The sequence below is a fragment of the Pterocles gutturalis genome, unplaced genomic scaffold, assembly GCF_000699245.1.
Source record: "Pterocles gutturalis isolate BGI_N339 unplaced genomic scaffold, ASM69924v1 scaffold13315, whole genome shotgun sequence".
Taxonomy (NCBI): domain Eukaryota; kingdom Metazoa; phylum Chordata; class Aves; order Pterocliformes; family Pteroclidae; genus Pterocles; species Pterocles gutturalis.
The window spans coordinates 184,069-207,868 of NW_010143606.1; the positions used below are offsets into that span (position 1 = coordinate 184,069).

At 37.8% G+C, this 23,800-nt stretch overlaps 1 protein-coding gene across 1 annotated transcript; it reads right to left on the bottom strand.

The window, feature by feature from the left end:
• Positions 1–1,449: 1,449 nt before the first annotated feature.
• On the bottom strand, positions 1,450–23,597 carry ATG4C (autophagy related 4C, cysteine peptidase). The gene is made up of 10 exons (XM_010084804.1): positions 23,470–23,597; positions 22,100–22,183; positions 21,178–21,411; positions 17,768–18,098; positions 15,741–15,811; positions 14,421–14,557; positions 10,762–10,840; positions 10,023–10,099; positions 5,768–5,887; positions 1,450–1,894 (listed from the first exon to the last, which is right to left on the bottom strand). The coding sequence occupies exons 1-10, from the start codon at positions 23,543–23,545 to the stop codon at positions 1,724–1,726; spliced, it is 1,380 nt and encodes a 459-aa protein (XP_010083106.1). The 5' UTR covers positions 23,546–23,597; the 3' UTR covers positions 1,450–1,723.
• Between the last annotated feature and the right edge of the window lie 203 nt (positions 23,598–23,800).

Genomic DNA, 23,800 nt, shown 5'->3' on the forward strand with positions numbered 1-23,800 from the left:
TGACATTCACAATTCTCCTCATTTTGACATCTAAATTCCATAAATATGTTGTTTACTCCCTCTTCTGGGCTATTAATGAAAAATATTAAATAAGATCAAGGCAAACATCCCCACAAACATGCAGCATCTAAAAGTAATACGATGCCAAGTATTAGTAGGATTCATCAGCGCAGAGGTTACTAATTTAGACAAATGATGTGTGGGGCTTTTTCCTCCTGAAAACAAGTGAACACAACCTAATTTTGGCTTTTTGGAATATTAACTCAATTAAGCCATGCAAACGCACACTCCAGCCCCGACACACAGAAATACTTGATCTCATTCTGCCTGGAATTTATCTTATTAGTCACTTCTTCCTCATAAAAGGCAAAAAGGTGCTTTAATGAACACACGTGATGCTTATGATTTGGATCGGCAACATTTGTGCCTTCTGTGCCTGAACGGCACTTAGAATAGGTTAACATTTGGTTTACAACGCAACAATAAAATTTGCCTTTATTGCAAATAAACAGAGTATTTACACCTTACAATATTGTTTTAGATGCAGGATTATATTCACTCTTAGAGGATCTAATATTAATATAAAAGGCACATGCATTTAATGTTTTCACACGTTTTTTATTTTCCAAGCAATGTTAATATGTATTTTAAATATCGCATTTACTTTGTTAAAACATGAAATTATTTCTGTACATTTGTTTGCAATCTGAGAACACACACCATCAAGTAATCATTTGTACAGTAATAACATGTATCAAAAAAAAAAACCAAACCCAAAACCCAAATCACAACCCAGAATTTTTAACACCCACTCTCCCATTTGCTTTGATTTAAAAGCTGCACTAACGGGAGAGAAGCCTCAACATTATAGCAGTTGAAACAGGAAACAAACACTGCTCTCGTCTAATAATTGTCTTTAGCTGCTTTGATTGGTCGCAGTTAATATTAATAGTATAACCTTTAAAAATTGTGAGGAAAGGTAATACTTTATCTTCACTCCTCATATTAAGGCTCCAAAGCAAGCTTAATGAGAAACCATTATAAAATCATACTGCTAAATAGTATCTTAACTCACAATTCAGCCTATATAATTATATCAGTACTGCGACTGACAATCACTGCTGATCTGTCAGACGTCCCTTCCTCACGCTGCTGCTCAGGATGTGTCTCACGATGACAGCACTAACTGTTATTTGGGCTCAAATGGCAGCAAGACAGATGAGAGTTCTACCCTCACCACACGGACACAGAACTCCAAGTTTGCTTACAAACAGAAACAACGTGGTCTCAAAACCTCTGGATATGCGTCCATGACTTAAAACCCAGATGTATCCGGCAGCCTCTGCTCAGGATTTGTCCTGGACTGACACGACGTTGGGGTCACAAGTGAGGCTCTAGGGACTGGCCGAGGCTTTCCAGGACCAGGACGCAGGCACATTTCAGGGTACCTGGCTCTAAACAATGCCTTCTGTCTGCACTAGCACAACAAGACATGAGACTCATCCAACTCGTAGTGAACAAAAACAATTAGTAAGTACATTTATAAATGACATTTTAAAGACTATTAACCTATAAAACATTATAATCTTTATGAAAATAGACCAAATCCAGCACAAGCTTGCCTTTTTGGGGGAGGAGGACGCATACATTTTCTACTTTTTTTATTTTTTTAAAAAGCAAGTGTTCTCCTGGACAGCTGCCAATAATCTTGTGTAAAACATCCTTAAAGCAAGACAAACTCCTCTGTACTAAATCTTTTTAATCTTTTCTTTTCATCCTCAGAGAAAAGGTCATTTTCTTCACGGAGTGGACTGGAAGCAAAGTCATAGTCTCTAGAATGACCCTTTACAAAAGTAAACAAGGGATATTTCTCCTTAGATGAAGATTTCAGCATCTACAATGTAAAACACACACCAGATAAAATGTTAATTGGAAATGAAGGAATACAGTAAGTAGTGATATCTGATGATGACTGCAAAGTAAAAAAAAAAAAAAAAAAAAAGGCATTTTTTAATTTTTATTATCATTATATTAAAACAAAGGTATTGCACAATCGGAATATCCCCTCCTCCCGTTAAACAAACATATAATTCCATTTCTTCTTTTATGCCTAACCCTGCATCTTGTTCCACACAGATCACCTCTGCGTACCGTTTGTTTCCGTGCAGCTGGAGCTCTTGCAGGAAGATAAAGAACTCTACAAAGTAGTTAATGGCCATAACGCTCTCCTGAAGCACAGGTATGAATTCTGCAGCAACTAAGCATCTCAGGGAGATATTTTTACAGTAGAATCAGCATGTGCAATAATCAGTGTTTTTAGTAAAAGTTTAAATGCATACACCTATGGCAGTAAGCCAAGAGCACATGGCTAAAACCAGACTGAGGACAGTAACAGGCTGTGGTAACTAGGGTGCCAAAAATCTACTTTTATAAATAAGAAAACTGAGCTTGTACAAAGCAGGTGGTGGGGAATGAGAAATATTAAAACAGATCAGCAAAATACCTTTAACAGCACACAAAAATCCACCAAATACTGAAAGACATTTCAGCCTTTCAGGCTGCTCTGGACACTTAACTGTTCACTATTTTTTTTTTAATTATTCTTTTTTTAATTTCTTACCTGCTTTGAAAAAACAGCACAGTGAGGCAGTGACATACAGAACTACATTAGCCTAGAAGTATACACTGTGTGGAACTAAGAATCACTAAACATAATTTCATGAGAACAATTAATCTAAAAAATAAATAGATCTTTAAACAGTAAGAACTGTTTAAAAAAAAATACAGTTGGGGGCTGAGAGGGGTTTTAAAAGAAAAAAATCACACACAGTGAAATTCTTGATTTGTACTGTGGTCTGAAACTTTCCATTTTATTCTTGTCTCTTTTAAATGCATCTGGGTATTGTAGTGTGAAACCTGGGCAAAAGAGCAAGGAGAGACAGGAGAGACGCACACAGTAAGAAGCAAAAGCAAAAGAAGAGTAATAAATGAGCATTAAAAAGAAAAAGTTTGTAAGACATACAAATGCTTTGTTTCTTGAGAAGACTAGATAATCGGCTGCAAACCCCTTCATCTCTACAGGCTGGATACAAGCTGGCTCAGTAGGGACAGAGGTTGACAGCCACATGAAGGCTGTTTGCTGGTCTGTGACATGGACGGGTGGACTCAGGCCAGCTCCTAATTGCAAGTTTGCACCAGAAAACTCACCCGAATACTGCATCTTGGGGAATGCGTGGTGACCAACCAACCAGCGGACCTGTAAAGGCGGTCCCTCCAAATCGGGACAGAAAGACACCTGCAGTTCCACTGCCCTTGTCCGTGCTCAACTTTCCCCGAAACTTCATTCTCTCCATGTACGAAGGGAGGTGATGAAATACGAAATACAGAAGATAAACTGGACAGACAAACGCCCAAACCAGAGTAGAGTGGAACTTGGTAAAGATTACTGCAATTAGTATCAAGCTACAACTCACTCAGTGATCACAGAGAATTTTGCAAGTTCTTTAGATACCACTGTGATGATTTCTACAGAGGTGGTTATTGCTGAACATCAATATTTTGTAGTATTCAGTGTTAGACTCAGACTGCCACTTGTCACTGCAACAATTGATTCTTTGTGCTGAACTGCATCCAAGTTCAACACTGAATCCATCCAGCTCTTCAGAGGACTTTCCGTTTCTGCTAACAACCTGGGCTACAAACAGTCAAATGCACTTGTAGCCCAACTGGATTATTTATTTGCTGCCATGGGTTTTGACAGAGAAACAATCCACTGCATTAGCAGAAAGACAAGCCTGGGACCAGTTAAGTAACAACGTAAAGCAGCAGCAGAGGCTGCCGGCAGGGAACAGCAGGAACGGTTCAGGTGCTGTACGGAGGCCAGGGCTTCCACTGACCTCTTGGATCTGCCACACGGGGTTGAGGAGCCGGACAAACTGCTGTGCCTGCTCGGTATTTGTGCTGGAAGTGGAAAACAGAAGTATCCATCCTTCTCAAGTCTGGCTGTGTTTCCAGGTCTCCTTAATCTATCAGATATTTAATTCCAGGTATTATTAAACTACGTGACAACAGCTGCCTAACTAGCAAGTACAGCAACCAAGGGTAACATGAATGTGATTTGGATGGAGCTTCACCAATCACTCCATTTGGGCCCTTGATTTCAATGCCCTGATTTCTCTGTCACTGCATATATGGCTCATAAGGTTTATCCTCAAGTAATAAAAACTAAATCTTTTCTCCCACCTCTTACTGCCCAGAAAAGCAGTGAGAACCTGAATTTTTTAGTCTAGCCTACATAGGGCACAGTGGGAGTGTACTGCACTTTATAGGCCAGGAGTTATCACACTCAGATTGCAAACAAAGGGAAAAATAACAGAAGAGCAGGAAAAAACAAAGGATGTGAAGGAAGGATTGAAAGATCATAGAATGTTTCTCACATTGTATTTGTATCCAAACTTTCCTCTATTTTTGAGCTTACTGTCCCTGATATATATTTATATAACATAATGTCACTAATATTAAAGAATTTCTATCTAAAACACCAGGATAATAGCTCCAAGACTTAGATCAGCCATGAGTATTTTCACAACATATGTTCAGAAAAAGAAATGTTCTTAATCCCGAACTTGAAAGACAAGAAAGAAGGAAAAAAGAGAAACTCCAATGCAACCGATTTTGTATAGAGATTTTTTTTTACCATATTATTACATTAATTCTTACACACGGCAGAACAGGAAAACATGCAAGACTAGAAACTTTACTATTTAAACTTTCCATATATCTGTTGCTCAGGAACTTCTGCTTCTTTAAATCTATTTGCTACTTCTCTGTGTAAGAATCAAAGAAACAACTTCAGCATCAATCAATGTCTGTTAGAGATTATATAGAGCAGTAATTGTAAAAATGCTTTTTTCTGGCCATAACACTAATACCGCTTCACAGGACATTCAAAATGCTGTACAAACATTAGTACTTTGCGCTGTTGTGATAACTACTGTGGTTAGAATATTAATATTGTGACCCTCTTCTGCTGCTGCTGCATCCTTTCAGAGACTATTTTTTAAAATCACAAAACAGTTATTTACTACTACAGCTAATACAACATATTAATAATGCTGTATTTCATACTCTCAGGTACTCTAAGAATCAAGGAAAAAAAAAGTCAATTACATTTGGACCTAAATGAACATACAGCAGTGTTTTTCAAGTGGAAAGACATGATCAGACAGCGGTGATAAGCTGCTCTGTACCCTTCAAAACATTGTTACTGAATCATAAACATGCTGCTTCACGTTTAAATGCCAACAGAAAAAGCACTTACGCTAACAAGAAATAATATACAATATGGGCTTGATCAAATACTTCCATTTAAAAAAACCCAAATCCCTCCCGAGGGATTGACTGCCTTTCCAGAACCCCTCCCCGGGCAGGGCCGATCCCGGGGTGGCGGGGCTGGCTGCAGAGATATTCCCATTTCACGAGTGCCACCTCGTGGGCCCGCCGCTGCCCGCTCAGCCCGATCCCACCCGGCTCCTCCGCTGGACACCGGCTCCCGCCACACGACCCAGGATCTCCCCAGATTTTATGTATTGGTAAAATCAGATTAAATTTAAAACAGTCCATATTTCTCATGGGTATAAAAGCAGCAATAAATATCAAGGAAATTATGTCTATTTGAAAGAGCGAAGCCGATTCTCTCCCCTTATCCACGCACAGCACCCACACCCCGTTCTGGCTGAGGAATCGATTTGGGAACTTGAGCACCTACCTTTGTTATTTCTTCAGAAGCCTTCTCAAAGTCCTGCACAGTTCTACAATAAAATCCTATCGTGCAGCTTGGATCCATTTTTTTGAATGACATCTTTTTGGGAGAAGGACAGTGGAATGACTGCAAGTTTCAAGATTAAAAAACATGAAATACATGGTTAAGGTTGAGAACGGTACAGACCAAAGCATTTATTTTTTTTTCCACCAACAGCTTTAACACGTACAATCCCATGGATCACTTGAATTAAAAACACAGCACACACTTTTGAAGTAATTTCTTCCAACTCCCCCCCCCCAAACATTCAAGTAATTCCACTCTTCTTCACAGGTACAAAACCTCCTGCTGTTTACGCTGCATTCACCAAACTTGCTCACAACACTGTGTTAGTTTGAAATCTGTCAGAGGTCTGCCGCTCCAAGCAGTACTTTATGAATATTCCCAAGGCAGAGGAGGTGAATGCTCTTCTGCAAATTGAATTTGTAACAGCTTTTGCACTATCTTACAATTACTGCTTTACTACCACCGCCCAGTGCCCCTTTCCCTCCCCCAGCCTCTATAAAAGAGACATAATGGAATAAACCAACCTCATGCATTTTCCTTTGGTAAATGAAATGGGTTAAAAAAAATCCACAAAACCCACAAAAGCAAAACCATATTACAATAAGCCACAAGTAGGAAAAAAACCCAAACATGCCCGGCTTTAGAGATTGTTTTTTCCTAACGTGAAATCTCTTTTCATGACAGATGATGCTCTGACAGTGCTGTAAGAAAAAACAAATACAAAACCCCCTTCCCCACACTCCTCATTCCCAGTTTATGAGAGAAAAGATAAGCATATGCTATCTACCCCGATTATGTGTTTATTACAGGAACTGTAGTTTTGGTGAAGCTCATTGTTTAATAACTGAAATGATTTCATCACCACTGACTGTCTCTCAGAGGTAACTCCTCTTTACTCTGCTCCTAACAAGCAGAACTACTCCGTCATCCTACCTCTAGTAAATCACCAGCAATCCTGCCACAGCTGCTCAGTAACAAATGCTAACACACCACGGCTGCACCACACTGCAGCGGAGACACCACTGTACCAAAATGCAGATTTTGCTTTTCAGGAACTTGCCCCAGTGATCAATATTCTCCGGTGAATATTGTGTGCTATTTCCTTTCACATTCACATCTCAGCTCTGCACAGCCCACAGCTCTCCTGGCACAGCACAGCTCAGCACAGGACCAGGACATCTTACTGACACAACAGCAACACCAGGTCGGAGCAATGCAGAAGATTTCTTACCACCACACGGTGTTTCCTCTAATGCTAACAACCGTTACAATCTGATCTGACCACAGCAATATCAGCCCCTGACAGCCAACATCATGCAGTCTGTATACTAGAAACCCATTTTATCTTTTTTTTTTTTTTTCTGGTCAGAAAACTGAATCTACAGAAGATGACAGCGCCAGTTACCTGCTCGGAGACTATCTGTCAGTGTACCAGCTTTACACATTGAAGTATAATGTTCTTGTGAATACAAACCTCTGAGAGGTATTTCTATTAACGCTCTGCTAAAAAAATATAAGCAAAGATGAGAAATACTATTTCTACAAGACTGATTTTAGTCACTGTTTTTTCTCCTAATTCTGTTCAGATTTTACAGGCAGGAACTGCATTTTTGAATATTCATTCCCAAGTCATCAAATACACAAATCGAACCCTGCCTTACACATCCCATTTCAGCAACACCACTAACCACAGCTGTGCCGTGCTGTTCAGGGCAGTGGTCTTAATGCTACACAAATCACTGTACAACAAAGAGAAGTGGGCAGGCATTTTTTTTCCCTCCACTCCTCCAAACAAATGGATTCTGGAAGCCAATACAGAGTGGATTGATTTCCAACTTATTCTGGACAATTTGTCAGTTTTGAAAATACTCCCTACAGATAAATCTAACAAGCAACTATCCACACTAAGAAAGCAATTTCTGTTTACTTTTGACATTTCTGGACAAAGATATAATACTATTAAATGCACTAAGCATTAACTTGCAATATATTTTCCGTCTACAGAAAAGCATTAGGATGCGATCAAGCCAAGCTGGCAGCTTGCGTACCTTCAAAATACATTTTAAAACCTTATTATTATCTGGAAATTCATATTAATGCCAGCCTGCAGCACAATCTGGAGGATTAGTCACGGGAACAGAAACCAAAAGGATGGGTATTTTTTGTAGCTTGGCCACTGACCTACAATGTGACCTTAAGGAAGTCACTTCAGCTCTGCACCTCTGTGCTCTTCCCACCTTCTGTCTGGCTTACCCAATTAAACTGTAAAATCTTCTGAGAAGGCTCTGTATTTTACTACAGTTATTAGCATAAAGCGGCAAGGATCTTTGTTAAAATCTCTGGCTGCTGCCACAATACAAATAGGTAGAGCTGTGACTCTCACCAACTGCTCTTCCAAATATCTCAATAGGGTAAATCTAACGGTATCTCTAAAAATAATGAAAGCTTCTGTCTAGGATATTTTTTATATGCTTTGCTGCCTTTTTTTTTTTTAATTCAGAACTCTCTCATTTTCTATAGAATTTTATACTTCTGTGTTATATGTCATGCTAATGAAAACATCTTGTCAAGCATAAATACTGAAAATATGTAGTCTTTCCTTTAAGTCAGCCCGAGCATCTAACTTTAGTTCTGTACAAGTATATAAGCACTTTTCCTAAATACTTTTTGATGGTATTTTGATTCAGGTATTGTGATCCTGTGTAACAGTTCACTCCACTGTTCCCAGTTTAAGTTAACTCTTAGCTGCTGTACAAAACAGAAACTATGAAGATCTATAAATTCATTACACACCATTTGACTTAAATTCTAAATGCAAACCATCAATTTAAGAGCACGTACTTAATTCCTCAGCTGTGAGTTTATGAGTTGCGTATAACTCACTTCCACTGTTTACAGGACTGCAAAATTTTACGAATTCTACATTCAATAACTAGTATTTCAGGGGTGGTGGTGATAAGCACATATGCCTCTTCCTTATTTAAATACAGTATGTTTTTTCTGAAGCTGTGTTTCTGTGTTTAGGAGTACTTAACTTCACAGAACACCGTGGCACGAGGAACCACTACTAATAACCAACTCTGTTCTAGAGCCGATGATGCTGTCCTGAGCAGTGGGTGCACCCAGAGTTGCTCCAAGGAAGCTGGAAGTTCACACGGAAGGTGGACACAAGATCAACAAGGCAAGTGTGTACGGATGGCACCGAGTACTTCTGCTGTGAGTACTGTGGCTATTGAACACTTACTTCTGCAACTGATAATGTTTTCCCATGGCACTTGTAAATTGAGTTCTTTAACAACCTCCTTCAGCTCTATCTATTTTCAATGCAAGTTATTTGGAAAGAGGTTAAAGGAAAGGGAAAACCCCAAACATCAAAAACAGATTTTTAAGACCTAGACATAGCCTAGAAAGGGGTTGGAGGGTAAAGGCCAAATGCAGCAGGTACATTTCAGACCTGTCAGTTTTTTGGAAACTACTATTCCATAAAAAATAGCCTGATTAAAAAGAATAGTAAAACTAATTAAAAGAAACCATTCAGAAGACTTGAGTAAAATTCATCTAGTCAACTGCAAACCTCACTGAGAAGCCTCAAAAATTTCCACTTGTATGAAGCTAAAAAAGTGACCTGCAAAGTTGTTAGGAGCAAAAGTTACATTTAAAATGATAACCTGATAGCCACCTACTCCAGAATGGAAACATTACTAATTCCTGGATAAAGCAGCAGCAGGTAAACCTATAGGAAATCTGGTTCCAAACTGACAGCAGGCTCCTACTATTGAATACTACAGTAATTCTCTCCATGATGTTGATTGCAACTTGAATTTAAAATAAAATACAATTGACCAAACAGACAAATTAACAAAACCAAATCCAAATAATTCAGGTTTAAGATCCCCAAATATTGTCTATTTTCTTTGATAGAAAATTACTTAAATGAAGTGATCATCTATTTTTGACATTTTCTGATCATTAAAAAGAAACAGGCAAAAATTAATGAAGTAAAAATTAAAACCCCATATTGAGTTTTTAACCTCTGGTCATTTTTGTTGATTATAGGCCTATAAAGAAGGGCAGAACCTTGATAAATAACATGTAACTGTAAGCCCATAAAGATGCAGCTAGCTAGAACATCTCTAAATAATTAGCGTTTGATTCATATGGGAAGAAAACAGTGCCAGGTCTATATCCATACTACCTCAAGAGGGAAATCCTTTATGCTGACATCTACAAAAGATTGGCAGTAATGAGGATCCATGTAAATCAAACTGTCATCTACAAGGACAAAACAGAAGACAAGTAATTCAAAAAACACCTTATTATTACACTGCTTACAATCCAATTTCTATGCAGAACAGCCGAAAAAAAAAAGCCAGCAAGTAACTGCTTGCCACGCTGATATTCATTGACTGAAGCATAGGTTTTCGCAGGACAGATTAACTTTTGCATAATCAAACATGCTTGTATAAGCAGAATTTTATAAAGTGATGAGACTGTCATTTAATTTTTGGTGATAAAATTACTTTTACAAACACACAATTATATTCTGGAGTTTGCATATGAAAAATGTATTGTGCTACTTCATCCTGACAGCAAGAATATATTGCTTGTCATTTAAGTATCAACTAACACCACTTAAACTAGTAAAACGTAAATATGTAAATAAGAACTGCCAGCTAGTAACAGCAAACGCTCCTGAAGTTTGGTGAAACAGATAAATTATGCCTTGTTTACGCAACAACGGAAATTAAACGTACATTTTACAGAATCCAATTACTATACGGGGTAAATGACAAATGACTGGACTTGGGTAGATAGGATGAATTAATAAGGTACTCATTTTGCTATTTTAATCATGCTATTCCCACTGGTTCAATATTAACTTCCTAACTCTTAAAGAAAAACACTGAAGAGACATAACATATTAAAACACTAACCTTGAAATCCAGCAAAGTAATATGACTGCTTGGGTTTGCCACCAATAATACCGACACAGTACTCAAGGCTTAAAATTCCCTATAAGCAGAACATTAAATAATTAGGACAGTGTTAAACAGAGTAAGTATTAAACTCAATTGAAATCTTTTCTTTACTGCTTTTAGGCAAATAACTTTTCCTTTTTTTTTTTTTTAAAGACGGAGTTCACTATATTCTGGGGCTTTACTCAATTTTTAGAAGCTTCCAACTGACCAAAGTGAAAACATGCCACCAGATATTCCAGAGAAAGTCCTCCCTTTTCATGAGAGGCTCACACACTGAGAGAACTGGCAGTATCATTCTGGGGAGGAGAGAAAACAATGTCATACAAGTTGAGCACAGGTTGCTTTGTCAAGAGGTATCCAACTATTCAGATTTACGGAGTTCATATACGTTTACATCCTGTGGCCCTGCGGATTCTCTTTTTTTTGCACTTAGATGTCTGGAGTGGGAACTTTTACATCATGGGGAGAAATGCCAGTTGAAGCAAGAGTAATTACAAAATACAACCCTAAAAACAGCAGCCCAAAATGCGGGAGGAGAAAGAGACACACAACAGACAAGCCCCATAAATCTTACTGGACGTTGACTGTGAGGGTAGAGGAATCAGAGCCATCAGTATGCAGCAACTTTGAGACATTGCCAATACACCTAATGGGATTTAAAGAGGGACAAGGGGCAAAATACAGAAATCACTTCAGTCTGGAGGTGTAAAGGAAGAAATCTCCTCCAACCACTGCAAAGCCAGGAGCCACCACCGACAGAAAGAGTTGGGAATCAGCTGTGGGCTACAGCCACACCAGTGTTGCAAGCATATTTCTGTTCACTCAGCTTGAAGAGCTGGGTTCTGTAATCCACGGGCCTGTGCTAGCACACAAACCTACTGATACATCATTACACAGTGAAATGGTGATTTTATGAATATACCTCCTAGTGTTGGGGAGAAGGATTTACCTGTATAGACACGATTTTGACAAGGTAAGAACATTTCAGTAGTTTAACTGACTGAAATTCACCTCTAGCACCCACAAGCTCTGGATGCAGTCACAAGAAATGGCCCTTGATCATTTCTCTACTAAAAGTATCTAGCAAAGGAATGGAAGAAGGCACGGAGGACTCTCCTCCCTCCACCTTCAACATATTTCTACTTTTCTCACTTTCGTGAGGTTCTGCTTCTTAACAGGGCTCATTAGGATTTTTGTGAATATTCAGTCTTGGCTTAAGATGGATCTCCATTAGTTATCCCATCAACTCCAGTGGGAGCTGAATTTTGCCAACATCGAGCACTTTGGAAAGCTGAGCCCAACTGTTCTAATGCAATTGAAGCCCAAGACCATTAAATACTCTGAAAACTGAACAGCCTTTAAATTGTCCATAAATCACCGTGGTTTTCTTGTGGCACTAGACAAGTGCTGGGTCCAAAAACTTGGACGCTGGCCGAAACTGGGACAGCAATCCAGAAGACTTATCAGTTGAGCTAAAGTGAAATCTCCATTAGCTGGCACTCATATCTATATCCTCTCCTCTAAGAGATCAACCATTAAAAGTATAACCATTACATTATCATTCTATAAGCAGGGAAAATTTCTCTCCACAAAATGATTGATATTTCATGTGCTAATAAGACCAAAGCTTCTCGAGATAAAATCTTCTTACACAATGATAAAGTAATGTGACAGAACAAAAACTATTGTACTCCTCACCCAAGATGCTAACAAAGTCAACTTCAGCATGGTTTATATGGGTTAAGCAAAAGTGTTGCTTATTTAAAATAGGAATAAGAAGGCTTTTTTTTAGAAAACGCTCCTCAATGACTGAGCATTACAGAACGTTTAGGCAGATCAGACGCAAAGGCTGCAACAGCTAAGGAGGACACATCCTCTGCCAGTGGAACAGAAAGGGAGCAAAGCTGCTTAGAGTAATGAATAACACTTTAATCTGTGGGTATTTTCTTGTAAAAGTGAATTATAAAAAATTTATCAATTTTCATCCATAAATATAAAATCCTTTGTAAAAATTACGTCTTGTACTACATTCTAAAATCTTCATTTTTAACTTAAATCCAGACCCCAAGCAATTTAGTTGCTTCTTGTGAACAGTCAAGATAGAGACTGGAGTGACTAATCTGTGCAATCGAAAGCCCTCTTATCACAGTCTCTGTGACAACAGCAGAAGGCAGCAGCAGGCTTGGTAAATGAGGAGCAGAAATCACCCCAGCAAAGCCAGTTGTGCGAGGCAAGCTCAGGTAACGTGACTGTGCTGTGAACTCCAGTGCCACACCAACGTGTTTTACCCTGGCAAAAGAGTGTTCTTGAGAGCTGAACTGAGAAAGCCTCTGCATGGCAAAACTAGCCATAGATACCCGTCGATAACAGAAGGCAGTATTAAAGAACTGGAGTCACTTTTCTGTCGCTGGAGCAGCCTTACGAACGTTGCAGAAGCAATCGTTTGTTAGCTTACGAACGAAGGCGCTGTGTGTGTTCCTGGACCTGACGGATTCAAAGGCTTTTGGCAGTTAACATTGAAAGTAAAATAAGGTGGCTGTAGATCATGTCTGCAATCACAGGCTTATCTTAGCTGTGTCTGAATTAATCAGAAAAGAACTAAAACTTTTCTAAAACCAACTGTCTGAAAATACAAGAATCAGGAAAGAAAAACAATTTAATAGTTCATCACTTAATATAAAAGGCTTCATCACTCTGTCTCCCCATGCCATTAAAAAACAAAGTTTTCCTAAAATTTTACAGAGAAGAGATAGTCGCCAAAAAAAAAATAATTAGACTCAGATTTTGTTCATGGTAATACATTGTGGTATTTTAAAAATTAAAAGAAGAATTTAAAGACAGATAAACAGCAGCACAGGAAGTGATAAAGCAGCAGGGCTAAGAAAACAATCTCTTCCCTAAGAAGCATTCTTGTGCTAAGGGGTAGTATTAGAGAACATCTTCAGGTGTTGGCACCATATGGAGAACCTCTGCTGAAAAAAAAGAGGACAGCATAGACCTTCCTCCACTCTGCTTTCTCCTTGAATTTTACTTTTTTTCCAGATCATTTTTATTTGTGGTAACTTCTTGATACTCCTGCATCACTGTCCTTTGAGACATTCACCCTCATGTCCAGATAGTGAGAAAACCACTGGAAGCAGTGACTAAAGATATAAAAAAATTCTATCCCCTCTCTTGAGGGGAAAAAAGAGACAAAAGAAAATGGGAAGAACAGACAAGCAACAACCTTAAACCATTTAAGAAAATAAGAAATAGAATAAGGAGTTAGGTATATTTATATTTTTAAATGCTGACTGATACTTAATATAGCACAACTCTAATAGCATATGTAACTCAATTACCATTTGTAATTTGAGCCAGTGCATTAACGTCTTTTCAGGTAGCTACTTCAGGAGCAGGACAGTTATCACTGCTTCACCAAGGGACATCATGTGCTCTGCAATTATGTCTGATCTTGTAATAGGGAAATTTAAAATCCGTAAAGTCAAACTTTACAACCTTCAACTGTAAAATCACCACCACACATTTAATAGGTAGAAGATTACCATCATGAAGTCGCTTTTCATATCACCTACTGCTACTATTTGAAAAATGATTGAACTCTCGTTTCATACCTTTACAAACTCTAAGTAGTCCATGTTTGTTCTCTCTCCACCAAGTCTCACAGGAACTAATATAATTACAGCTTTTGTGTCTGCTTTTCCAGAACCCATAAAAGGACACTGTCTGTCAATAACATCTGAGCTGTAGACTGAAAGGAGACACACAGAAATATTCGTCTTTAAAATTTAACCGTTAGCTTTTACAAAGACACACCTACAACATATCATCACTTAGTTTGACAGACTAAAACTGCAGTCCTTCAAAACCTTACTCAGGAGTTATATTTCAGGAGGACTCTGACTCTGATACAAAACAGTGTTATGCCTCCTTATTTTTAGTCAATATTTTGTATTTAGTAATCTGCTGCTGCTGAGATAAAATACATTGCCAAGGAAATGCAGAAGGGGTAGGTTAGAAGAAAGCCAATAAGTATTTGTTCACTTCATAGAAACTTCTTCTAAAAGGTGTAATTTAAAACTTGAAAGCCTACAACTAACAGAAACAGCTACATGTTAAAGGAAAAAAGACAATAATTTATTTTAATAAATTAATGTAGATTACAGCTTATGCCCTCCAAACTAAGAGCGATGATAAAATCATCACCAGAACAAAGAAGGGAATAATTAATAGAATTTTAAGTTTCCACTGTCATTGTAAACCAGGTGAACCTGGTTTGTAGTGTATGATTAAACAGTTTCTCTTTAAAACCAGTTTGATTAATTGCCCAGGTATGTCAGTCTATTCTGTCCTATTCCAAGATCAGTTATGACATAACTAAAATTTCTGGCAGCTAAACACGGCTACTGAAGCGATACATTGTGCTTAGGTTTGAAAGACTTACAGTCATTAGTGCAAAGTTTCACTGCACATTTGGTTTCTCTTGCCATTGTTTGCTGCTCCTGAACATCCAGAGCTCTAAGCTCCTCTGCCTGCTATTGATTATTTAAAATGCCACATTGGAGCAGAAGAAAGGTTACCACTGACTCGGGCTCACATCTCTGAACTCCAAGCAAAAATGACTTCTTTCTATTCTAACAGATTGGTGCAGTGGAGTTTTTTCCCCACTAGAAAAATGGCTAAAAGAGAATCCAGTGATGCAAAAGACAAATATCAACCAAGCAGTGTACGAAGCTTTCAAGTTGTGATGTCCAATTCTCAAAGAGAACAAACATCTGCGTACATCAAGAACCCTTTTGTCTACATAATCTCAATTTTGTGGATCCATTTTTGAGTTTATTCTTTTCCTTTATAGCTCCACTGTTAAGTACTTACTGAAAGCCATAAAAAGCAACTAAAATGTTTGCAAAAACCTACATAATCACAACATTTACCTGTACAATCCTGAGCAACATAGACTGTTACTCCTTGTAGCTCAGGGTCTCTTGCTTCTTCAACAGCTTTTCTAAGTACAAACACAAAACTATTTAACTCATCTGTGATTTTTAAAGAAATTAACAGTAAATAAACATAAATTATTTGATTTTTAAAAACAGGTTGGTTTTAACTGTTTGCTGTTGGGCTTTTTGTTTTGTTTTGGTGCATTTTTTAGTTGTGGGGTTTTGTTTTTGTTTTTAAATTCGAGACACCCTCCACTCCTGATAATACAGATGGAGTGGGTGGGGTTTTGTTTGTTTGTTTGTTTTTAAACACTGGATACCAACATCCAGTTTATATGGCAACACGTTTTTTCCCCAGGCAAAGATTACAATGTCTGACTATTTAGAAGAAACAATGAAAACCACAAAATCAAAAAACCCAAAGAAACACATTGACTTACAATGCAATTCATATTCACTATCTAATTTATTCCTGTTTATAACAATTTTCTGTGACGTATATTGGGATAATAAAGGCTAAATTTGCTGACAGAGATATTATTTTCAACTCAACAGATGTCATTAGTTGACCTCAGTTCATATAACTAGCACAAATTAGTGCCTCCTGTCTATGGAAATAAAGGCGAGCAGATAAAAAGCTGTAAGGTTTCACCAAAACTTTCAAAAAGGTAATTGCAATATTAGGCTATCCTCAAAAGATAAGAGTAATGGACCTAAAAACTAAAAAGAAAATATATGTCAATAGTCTGAAGCATGATCATCCATCAAGGACAACTTTTGTAAAGAAATTAAACTGCTCAGAATAGAAGATTAGCCTTTGACTTCAATACACGCTTGCATTAAATGGTCACTATCCCTTTATTTCACAATAGATTTTGAGGAATCATTTAATACATCGTTCTCAAGTTATGAGAGCGCTATACATTGTTAGTACTGCTGTAAGAGAGAAAGGAGATCTAGGAAAAGAAACCTTTGCTAGATTGGAAATCACTGGTGGGCTTGTGTTGAATGTAATTCTGGACCAAATCCCCCCCGCTCCCATTAGCGTAAAGAGGCTGCTGCAATTTAAAGCTAGCAAAAAGAATTCCAACAGTTTCTATCACCAGAAAAAAAATAGAAGAAAACCCATAAATAATGCTAACCTCTCACATCACTGTGTGCATTCGCACGTATGCACACATAGACACCTGATTATTTCAGTACAAGTTCACTTACGATTAATATACTTTTATACTAAATATCTATTCACATAGACATCGATAAAACGTATGAACTTTGGCTTCTGCTGCCTAAATGACTTGTTAGTGATTCAGTTTATAGGTAAAATGGAATCCACTAAGAACAAAAGCATATAATGCTATTAAAAAACCAAACCAAAACAAAAAAATCGGTAATATTCAAGGAAATGGAATATAAAGGCACCTAGTACAGAGAAATTTGACTTTCGACTTTTTTTTAACCACACTGAATGTCACAGACCCTTTACTTTTACTGTGATTTAATTATAATATTAATAGTCCCATACATTTACAGTTTCACAAGAATTTGATGTGTGCAAAGAAATGCTGAAAACATCAATTTTAGCTCTGACATTTCATTACACTATCAGTACATTACAGCCCCCAGGTTACAGTATATTAAAAAAAAAAATCTATAATGTTATGCATGTTCCAAGGTTGAAAGAGTGGTTAGTTTGTAGAACATTTCATTAAACGCAGCTCTACTTACAAGCCCCGGTTTGGGAGAGATACTTGGGACTTCTACTGCCCAAGGTACGGGAAAACAGGAATGTGTTTTTTTTCCTGAAGTCAGATTGAACAAAGGCTCAGAGTTCAGTTCCTGCACCTACTGCTATTTCCCTTCCTGCCTCTGAAAAATCTCAGGAATTGCTACCAATGTGGGCATTTTACAAAGCCAATAATGAACTGTTAGATGCTCAATTAAGGTGACGTAATCTCACGATGCTTTTAAATGCTTCTCCTGTAATGTGTAAGGTACGGTAACAACAAAGGTATTCATACCTTAAAATGTGTGCAACAACTGCAGGCCCATACCAATCTCCAGCAATTTTTCCAGACTTCTTTCCATATTCTATTAGCTGATGTAAGCCAAAAGCTGCCAGCGGAGAGTCACCAAACCAAGAAATTATTTTTCTATGATAGACTTCATTTCTCATTTCACTGTCATCACAGTTTCTCTTTAATGTTCCCTGATGATGATTTGACAGGATCTTGGGTTCTCTTTCTGCTGTAAGCGATGCTTCGAATGATGCCGTCAGCTTTTTCACTGTATTGGCTGTCCATGATTCAGAATCTGAATTGTCAATGTCCAACGCATCTGGCCAGACCCAGGCTGCAACAAGAAATTTTAAGATGCATATTAGGCTTAGTATTAACTTTTTGGTATAATTATCAAAGTACATCCCTTTCTCACCCATGTTCCTCAAACTGGTAACAGGTACTTTACATACTGAGCTGCAAATATCAGTGTTAAAATGTAAACAAAGAATTCAAGTAGAAAAGGATTTGCTTTTATTTTCTGCTGAATGAAACGAAATACTACCAACAGTGTATTTGTTAGCAGTTTACGCTCTCCAAGACAGTAGGTCAGACTCCATGATCCCAGTCAGTTTTGATATACAGGCCACACATGATTACAAGGCACAGGTTAGAACTATCTTACAGATTAAAAAGAGTTTTATGCACAGTCAAGAAGTTTCAAAAGCTGATTTTAATTCTTCTCGTTTGTCGGTTACTAAAAAAATAGGCAAACCTGAGGAATTATTCATGTAAAAACAAAGAACTCTTCCTGGCAAAATGTCAAAGGAGATCAGCAGAATAAGAGAGTTTTCTTTAGTCGCTAAATCTGTGAATTCTTTATCTAGATTACAAGACAAACTTGTTTAAGTATTATTCAGCACGTATGTACAGTCTGCATTTCTAGGAACAGGTTTCTCTAACAACTCACCCCACATGCAGCGTTTCTCTTACAGCACAATGGTGGTTCAGCAAATCTAGAGAACAGTAATGCTTCTCATGTCAGATGACTGAAAGGCTTTCCCACAAGTTCAAACAACTAATTGCAACACAGAGCATGTGAGGAAACCTCCCAAACACAGTGAACACAGTGTTAGATCGGAACATACCCTGAAGATGTACAAGGAACATCCTAGAGGGCAATGGGGAAGGTTGCCCCATACAAGTAAGGAACACACCCCACAAACCCTATGGATGGGGGGCTTTTGCTCCGTGAGCCAGCTCCTGGGGGTTCACAAAGCTGCTCTTACAGTGGCAAGAGGAACCTTTTCAAACTAATACTGACAGAGAGCAAGAACTGCAGCCCTCCTCGTAATTCTTACTGAAGTATCCATGTAAAAGTCTTTGAGAAACAAAGAGGAAGCACAGAGGCAACTATATTTTGTTCTAAAATCTAATTTAGGGCTCCAGTAATGTCACAAGTATTGCTGGCAGTGGCCATGATCCACATCACCTCCACACCAAGGCCCACAAGCATCACCTCTGTGAAACCTTGTGTTAATTTTTCATTGCAGAACCAGGCAGATGTGTGCGTAAGCTCAGCATCACAGGCCTTGCTATTCCCGTACTCTGAGCTTCAAATTTAAGTCAGTGTCTTAAGCGCAGGCATTTCAAAGTCAAACTTACCAGTACCTTAATATTTAAAATAAAACCTAACTTACAACATCATTCAGCAGGATCTGGAACATTCTATACAGCAGTGGAAGTGTAAGTATTCCAGCTAGTAACTGCAGTCGAGTTTTGGTTTGTAACAGAAACAATGCCATTAAACTATAATGAAAACATCTCTGGGAAAAGAGTAAACAGCGATGAAAAACTTCATGTAAACACTTAAATATGTTTCAAAAGCTACCCAGACCTCATAAAAAGCTTTTCAAAAGATAATTCACCAGCTGTCAGAAGACAAGGTGATGAGAAAAGTAGCCCAGAAAGGCCATACATATTCCATTTTTCTACACATTTGGATTGCCACAGAAACACTAGCATTCTGGAATCACCAAATCACTTTACAAATTAGGATGCATGGGGGACACTGCAAGGAATTCTTTGTAACCGTGGATTTTAAAGATATAAACCTGGGGCTTTTTTGCTTGGGGTTACTTCTGAATGAGCCATTACGCATTCCTACTCACAGGTAGTCTTCTCATCAGATTTTTAATTATTTTTAAATGTATGTACAACAAAGGTTATATTTAAGGGATTTGTGTTCTCAGCAGAAGTATTTTCATACGTTTTGGTATCTGCACTCAGCAGAAAAGGATAATGAATGTTTTATGACTTTAACATCTACAGCAAAAAGGAACATTCAGTAAGCCAATCCAACAGTTCCGTCAGGACATTGCCAAGAAAGAAGACTTTGTGATGCAGCTTGTTTGGGACTATGTTCACAGCTTACATCATATTTGCACAGTAAGTACCAAGTATTATCAAAACAGGCTTTCAGAATTATCTTCTACTAAAGTATTCCTGGGATCCAACAAATGGCTGAGTAAACAATATGCTGTATTCTCTCTCACTAACAAGCCTGGGTGCCTTCAGGCCCATCTCTCAGATCATTTTGATAACAAGCAGCAGTGACAGAGGACAGGACCGACTGTCTGAAAGGGGCAATGTGGCAGATTACGAAAGGGATTGAGAGGAGGATGGAAAGAAAATGTGTTTAACTATCAGAACCAAAAATAGCCCTACGCAGGATGTGGCTCAGCTTGGAAGAACAGGGAGGACATGCACACTTAGCTTTCAAAAGCACAAAGTGTTCCGAGTCTCCTAAAGCTACTCCTCCGAAACAGCTGTGCCTGAGGGAGTGTTTTGAGATAGACAATGATAAGAAAAAAAGGGAAGTTCCTCTGTGAGTACTTGGGGGGGGGAAGGCAGGAAATAGTGAAAATTTCAGCACAAAGACCGATGTACAGAAGTTAGATTAGAATCCTTCTAGTAACTCGATATATTAATACTAGAAGAAATTGAATAATGTACAACTTTGAGAAAATAACATCACTTTTGCCATAGTCCACAGCTAGGGACTGTGGAACTCATTTCCACACCTTGAGTTCAAGAAATAAGTGAGATTCAAGAGAACTGGACACTTGCATGGATAACAACAATACCCAGGTACGGAATTACAATTTTTTTGTGGTATTTACTTCACAGTTAGCTTCTGGGGAGTTTCCAGTATCTTCCTTTGACACACCTTGGTATTCCCTTTGTCAGAAATGAAAAGCAGGTCAGCTAGGTCACGGCTCTTATGCCACGTAACAATTCCAATATTAATGAGAGGAAGTCCAGAACCAAAGCCAGCATGGAGTTTTACTTTTGGCTACATAAAGACCATCAGGCTCCCTACAGAACACCCATGCTTATCATGGTGAATATAGAGGTCTTCTCTCGTAACTTACCTCTACCAAGAAAATGAAGCATAAGACCTTGAGCCAGCAGCATTTGACCAGTTCTCAGTGTGCAGCCCCAACCACAGTCTGTCGTTAATGCAGACCCCTTTATCTGAGGAAATTCCTCTCTGTAAGTCAGCCATATTCTAGAAATAAAATCTTTACGAAACTCCTCAACATTTCCTGAAATCTCTGTGTTGATTTTATCAAAATTGGACCCATCTGTAGAAAGCTCACCAGATTCTGTAAGGCAAAGCAAAATTTAATTTATAACTTGGTATGACACTTCTGTTATTAAAAGGAAAATAAAAATCATACAACTATTCTACTAGAACGATAGGGCAAACTTGGAAAAAGTAACAATCACTTCAAATACAAGAAAGGAAAATTGGAAAACAAACGTAAGAGAGGTGTGCCAGCTGGAAAAAAGAGGAAAACAAAACAAAACAAAAAAAAGAGCAATGCATTCAACATTACTGTGACAATGGAATTGTTGACTTGCAAGTAACCAACTGCTTAATTTACCTAAATGTAAATGGTCAAACAGAGAGAGATTCTTAGAAAACCGCATACTGGAAAGTGATAACAAAGGTGGCGGTGTAGTGATTTTTTGTACAGGTATTGTCACTATTTCATTCAGGAGTTTTAAGAATTAAAATCTCAAATTGATAGGTAAGTGAATTAAAGCGCAAATTACAGCACTAATATTTACAGAAAGAACAAGACTTCAGCGTAAAATCTGAATAAAGTAGGTTAGGATGGGTGTTATTAGTGATGTTGGACAATTAAATGAGTACTTTCTAAGCTTTTCATATTCACATTTTTAATTTGGTAATTGTTAATGATGGTCTTTCTAGAAGATTAAAAATACATCTACAGGGCTCCCACCGAACAAGACTGGAATGAGTTAAGTGCTGTATGTAGTACGTACCATCAGTTTTGAAGTGGTAACATTTTCCCAGCAGAAAGACCGGGGAGCTTCTACTGAAGTAAGTTTTTGTTTTCAACACCCAACCTAAAACAGATGAAAACAAAAATTCAAATTTGTGACTGAAGTATTCCAAAAAGGAATTTCTAACAGCATCTGGTTAAGCCAAAGGTAACACTTGAGAGGGGAATATAGAGAACATGTACTGAAACTGGTTTTTGCTTTCATAAATAACAAGAGTTTAATAGTTCTACAAAACACAGATTAAAGTTCGGGTTTAAAAGTAACATTACCCATATATGAATGTTTGAATGTTAAAACAATGGTACTACTGCGCAGAAATTGCTAGGGTACAGAAATGCTCAAGATGAGCCTAAGTTGCTTTGTCTCTATTGTGAATTCATTACTGCAAAGACTGATTCTGTGAGGCCTCCAATTCCCGTAATAACAGACAATAAGCTTCATGTACGACCAGTGAAAAGGCAAGAAGAGCACTGCTTTCCCCATAGGATTAAACAAATACACCTCATCACAAAACTAAACTGCAGATTTCAGACACAAAAAGGGTAGTATGATATGCTGTACAAATTCAAAGGGACAGAATTCAGTTTTTAGGTTTTGACAACACCCCCAGACAGCAGCGTTTTCACTTAAGTCTCAATCCTGTGATGTTTTATTTTCTAAGTCCATACAGTTTCTTGAACTTTTCCTATCACATGACTACCATTCCCCTTCAGCCATGTGGTAGCCTTCAAGAAAGCAGAAGACAAGTATCTTTTCATCTTGCCAGACATCTCCAAGGCTCTGCTATGAGAATTAACAAAAATAATAAGAAACCTGGTGGTAAATCTGAGAACCTTAGTCCTAGAGGGAAAGTAGAAAAATTGTTAAGAACAGATTAGTAAAGAGCACACTTGAGAATTTGGTTGCTTATATACAAGTTACTGATGTTCAACTGCGGAAAACTACGTCACTCAAGTGTGGGATGTAGATTCTTCAGTGGAGTTTGTATTTCACACACCATCCTATTTTTTCCAAAAAAGTACATATAAAAAGAAAAAAAATCTTTGCACAGTTGATTCCATATTATCCCTGTTTAAAAGTATATGCAAATCTAGTGTCATTTACCTATTTACTGTTTTCAAAATAACTAATTTAAAAAGAAATTATTCAAATTTATTTGAAAAAATGAAAAGCTAAACAAGTTTGCTTACTGAGGCTGTTTATTTTTTAAAAGTAAAAATGGTTTCAAGGGCTATGTTGCATTTTTATTAGTAGTATTAGTTAAGCTTCTGAATTAATTCATATCAACAAGAACATTCTGCTCCTCATTTCAGTGGAGACAGGATTTTACCACAGACTATTTCACTTACTGTATTTCATGTTGTGCCATGCAGACATAAACTTTGATTTTATCTTTTCTACTTCATCTGTCCCTGTGGCCTCCATATTCAAATTCTTGAGAAAAAGCCATCGCTGTCTTGTAAGACGTTCAATTCTGCTACTGTAAAAACAAAAATATAAACACATCCATGGGCACTAGCAGGGACTGAGAAGCAATCACATGTCCCATGAATAAGTAATAAAAACATTTAATTCCAAATATACACCAATAAAATTACTATACAAAGCTAAATAAAATATAATGTTCTCCAACAGCTCTCTATTGCACAACAAACTGATCTAGAGCATATAACCTGAGCT